General features: G+C 26.9%; 1 protein-coding gene across 1 annotated transcript; it reads right to left on the reverse strand.

Annotated features, from left to right (window-relative positions):
- Window positions 1-111: 111 nt before the first annotated feature.
- LOC106779067 (ubiquitin carboxyl-terminal hydrolase 17-like) lies at window positions 112-4,012 on the reverse strand. Its single transcript, XM_014667098.2, has 5 exons — window positions 3,885-4,012; window positions 1,275-1,444; window positions 908-1,001; window positions 419-497; window positions 112-274 (listed from the first exon to the last, which is right to left on the reverse strand). Exons 1-5 carry the CDS (start codon window positions 3,885-3,887, stop codon window positions 156-158), a joined length of 465 nt encoding a protein of 154 aa, XP_014522584.2. The 5' UTR covers window positions 3,888-4,012; the 3' UTR covers window positions 112-155.
- Window positions 4,013-4,230: the final 218 nt, after the last annotated feature.

Genomic DNA, 4,230 nt, shown 5'->3' on the forward strand with positions numbered 1-4,230 from the left:
TTTATAAAGAAATTTATCTAAACAGGGTTAAATGAAAGAAAATTATTTTCATTTTCGTTTTTGTTTTTCTCCTTCAAAAGTTTATAAAGAAATTTATCTAAACAGGGTTAAATGCAGAATTAGAGTTACATATTTATTGGCACTTGGCATTAATCTCACCTTATAGGAGAAAGTGTGACAGAAAGAGAGTAAGAGTTTATATTGTTATTTTTCCAAAATTGTGTCAATGGTACCTCTGATACTTCAGTTGGAGACTTGAAACTTGTGCTTCCTGCTGCAACAGCCAAATAAAGACAGAACAGTAACAATTGATGAAGGATTGGAATTGTACATACAATGTAATTAACCAATTTGGAAAATGTTTCTGATCAATCTTAGCAAAAAGAAAAGTTAGTTTAAAAGGTGAAAGGAATTAAACCTGGATGACACTCCAAAGAAAGGGTACCCAATGATTGAATATTATCTTCCTCTTCATATGAATTCTGGAGCATTCCAACCTGTGAGGAAAGTGGCTACAATATCATCAACTCTAACATCATCTACGTTTGAGAATTATAAAATATCTATAAACATGATTACATAATTTCTTATCCTAATCTTCACATTATGAAAATGTTAGATGAGAGACACTTTCATTAAACTAAGAATTACCTATTTCCCTACAACTTTATCCATTAAAAAAATATCATTAGCATTATATATATAAAAACTCGGGGTTTGACACTTTTAACATGTTGGACAGAGAAAAATATCAGTTAACCAAGTTCATATGACCAACACCACCACCATCTGTCATATTTTTTTCCTCTCTAACAAATTCTTAGCTTCATAAATCTTTCTCCATCATTTTTGTTTTCCATAATACTTAAGTTGACATCTCCATGTTGGCTTCAATAAGTAAAATTACATCTAAGTGGGGTCTTTCTGTTGGAGCTGAATCCACCCTTGCATTGCAGTCCACTTTATGCCATTTCCAGTCCATGATCAAGCACTTCACTGAGCTGAAAGAAAAAGAAAGGAAAAACAAAAAACTGATAACCCAGCAACTGCATGAAGCTGGAACTGGAATTAATGTAAACAGTTTTCCTGCATCCATGCAATCAGTGAATGAGATCTGTTAAATTCTGTATGTGTTTGAAAATGTCAGACATTCTCTAATAAATAGTTATCTGTGTTCGTCATATGATGATTTTAGAATCAAAAACATCATAGGATTGATCAAAGTAACTACTAAACATTACAGTGAGTTAAAAAATGGAAAGTTTAAGACTAACCAGTATTGCACAGCTTTGCATCGTGAACATCTTGTGGTACTTGGCTTAGCACATAGTTTACAGCCATTCAAATTGTTAACATGGTTACCATTGGAAGCTTTCACTGTCATATCTGATTCTGGACTCCACAGAACTCCATCTTCAACAGTGGAAGCATTAGAGGCACTCTCCTGACAGAGCTCTTATTAATTAGCACTAACATTTTTAACCAAAGATAAAATGGATATTTTTTTTTATATATTACAAGTTTGAAATTGGGATCAAGTCTAGCTAAACACTATGAAGTGATTTAACCTATTTATATGCTTCATTTTAGTTATATCTCTACCATGTTGGATTTCCAACACCCTTTATACATTTTAAATTAGATATTTGTAATAAGCATAATAACTCTTACGTTCCAAAATAAATATCGTTAGAGTCACTATTTATTTAAACTGTTATTAACTTTTTGGAATATGAAAGTCCGTCAAACAGTTATACCTTTAAAAGATTTAACACAAGAATAAAAGGTGGAAAAAGTAAACATATTTTAACTCTCATATCTTAAATGATGTGGAATTCTTGAATAAAAATAATAACCATTCAATAGTGGGTGATAGTTCCTCTAAATCTTCTTAGGACAAAATATCTTTGCATGAACTTAAAATTTTTAGATGCTTCAATGATACTTATAGATCTTGTTATAAAAGGTTGTGTATAAATTTTATTTACATATATTTTATTTTAATCATATTTCCATGCTTGAGATCTCATACATATTATATATATTTACACACATACAAACTTCTAATTATAATTTCTCTTCTATAAATGTGGTAGAGTTTATAGAGAGGACTTGCTTTAATTAGAATTTTTCATATTTTATAAAACATTTTTTTTCAAATTTTTCATGAAATTTTAAAAGTTTATAGAAAGATTCACCAAAAAACTCATTTTATTATAATATTTTTATAGAAAATTCACAAAAGAAAGTCCACAAAATAACAAAAACACAATAATATTTGAATCTCGGCACACCCAAAACTGAAATTTTAAATGACTCCGATAACATATTATATTTAAGTCAATTCTCTAACGTGGAACAACAGGGTTCTAATATATAAAAGTTTATGTCTTAAAAATTCAACTTATGTAAAGTTAATTTTGCATCATCCTAATTTATAATATAATTTGAACTCATCTATAGGAGATGTCGAAATTTCAATAGTCTACAAATTGAAACTTTAATTACATCCAGTTAGTTTCTTTTGTCATTAATATAAGTTATTTACATTTTTTTAAAAAGTATGATTAGTAAATCTAGTTCAAGACACTGAATCAGAAGTATGATTAAAATTTAATTGAGTCTTTTTAACTTTATTTGTTTAGTTTATGGTTTAAATGAGTCTTAGATCTTCTTTTTAAAGTTATAATAATTATAGTTTAAAAAATAGAAGTGCAAATTTTTTAAATATCATTAGAGTTACTATATTTGATTTAACATATGGTTCATTTTGGAGTTTTGAAATAGTTTTATTACATTTTTGTCGTTACAATATATAAACTATATCGATTATAAATCTTTCTTTACTCTCTTGGATTCAACTTTAAAGAAGAATTTTTCTTTTTAATTATATTTGTAATATTATCTTAAGAGAGAGTATAATTAATTAGTTAAAATATTGTCTCACTATTTTAATTTTAATCAGACAAAAAATTTCAATCGAAATAATTTTATTCTCTCTTCTTCCATATTTCACCTATTTTCACATGGTTGGCTTCAAATCATATATGCCATTTTTTATAAAACATACTCATTCATGACTTTGTGTCTAACCTGTATTAGATATACAAAATGTGCAATTTTAAATTATGAAAAATAAAAATATATAAACAAATGAATTAACTACTTTTTATTTTATTCTTCCACTTTGACATTTTTTTGTATTATTTCTCCCTTTATGGTGATGTATGCACTATGGTTGTACTCATTTTTATTTTAAACTACAAGTAATTTGGTTGACTTGCTTTTTTTTCCTTACCTATTAATTAGTAATACTGGAATATGCAAGTTGAATATTGTTAGGAAAGTTTTTCAACTTGACTCATCATTTAACATTATTGAAGATGACAAATACTACTAACTAAGATAGGATTTTTTTTTTAACTTCCAATTATTCTAACTATTTCTGCATTTTAAGGTATAAACACTTCTAAAAATGAACAATGAATAATTAATAATAAATATATGTGTAAATGGTAATTTTCATGATTTATGTGAAAATAATTAATATATATGGATTTTTGTTTTAATTTTTCATAAGGTTCATATGCTGTTACTTTAAAGTACACCGATTTTGATGTTTTAAAATATATTTAAGAGACTCATCAGTGTATTTTAAATGATGAGTAAAAGAAAATACCAAAAAATCAATAGGAAATCTGGATGCTTTAATCTATATCTATAAACTTCTATCTTTTTTTTTCAAATTATTTTTTCAGTTTGATATGCGATTTGTGAGCTGTGAATTCAACTTGCATTTATAACAATATTTTATATAACGATCCAACCAAACACAGCCGTCGAAAATTGACATTAAAAACAAACCGTTCTGAAAGAAACCTTACCATTTCAGAATTCTCAACAACCTTTGAGGTTCTTTCATTATCAGTTGCTTTTGCTTTATCTGCTGCAATCTTTGATTCATAGCATTCATATTTATGCCTTGATCTCCAATGTATAATTTGGCATTTCATAGAGCTAACGAAGAATAAAGAAAAAACACTTTAGATGCAGATTCATAAAATCTTATAATTTATTAACATTTTTTGTGTGAGATAATTTCTGCAGACAAAATTTAAAAAAATTGTCACATATGTAGTCTATCAATTACAAGTGTTAATGTTAAATTTGCAAACTCTAACTTGCTAATCAAGAACCGTCCTTATTAATTAAAAAATATAATTTAATTGT

Source organism: Vigna radiata, unplaced genomic scaffold (assembly GCF_000741045.1).
Source record: "Vigna radiata var. radiata cultivar VC1973A unplaced genomic scaffold, Vradiata_ver6 scaffold_970, whole genome shotgun sequence".
Lineage (NCBI taxonomy): Eukaryota > Viridiplantae > Streptophyta > Magnoliopsida > Fabales > Fabaceae > Vigna > Vigna radiata.

Excerpts from the sequence above, each read along its gene's own strand:
- LOC106779067 (XM_014667098.2), bottom strand. Across the intron at positions 498-907 it reads CAGAAAGACCCCACTTAGAT|GTTGGAATGCTCCAGAATTC; the intron begins GTAATTTTACTT and ends CTTTCCTCACAG. Across the intron at positions 275-418 it reads TTCTTTGGAGTGTCATCCAG|CAGGAAGCACAAGTTTCAAG; the intron begins GTTTAATTCCTT and ends TGGCTGTTGCAG.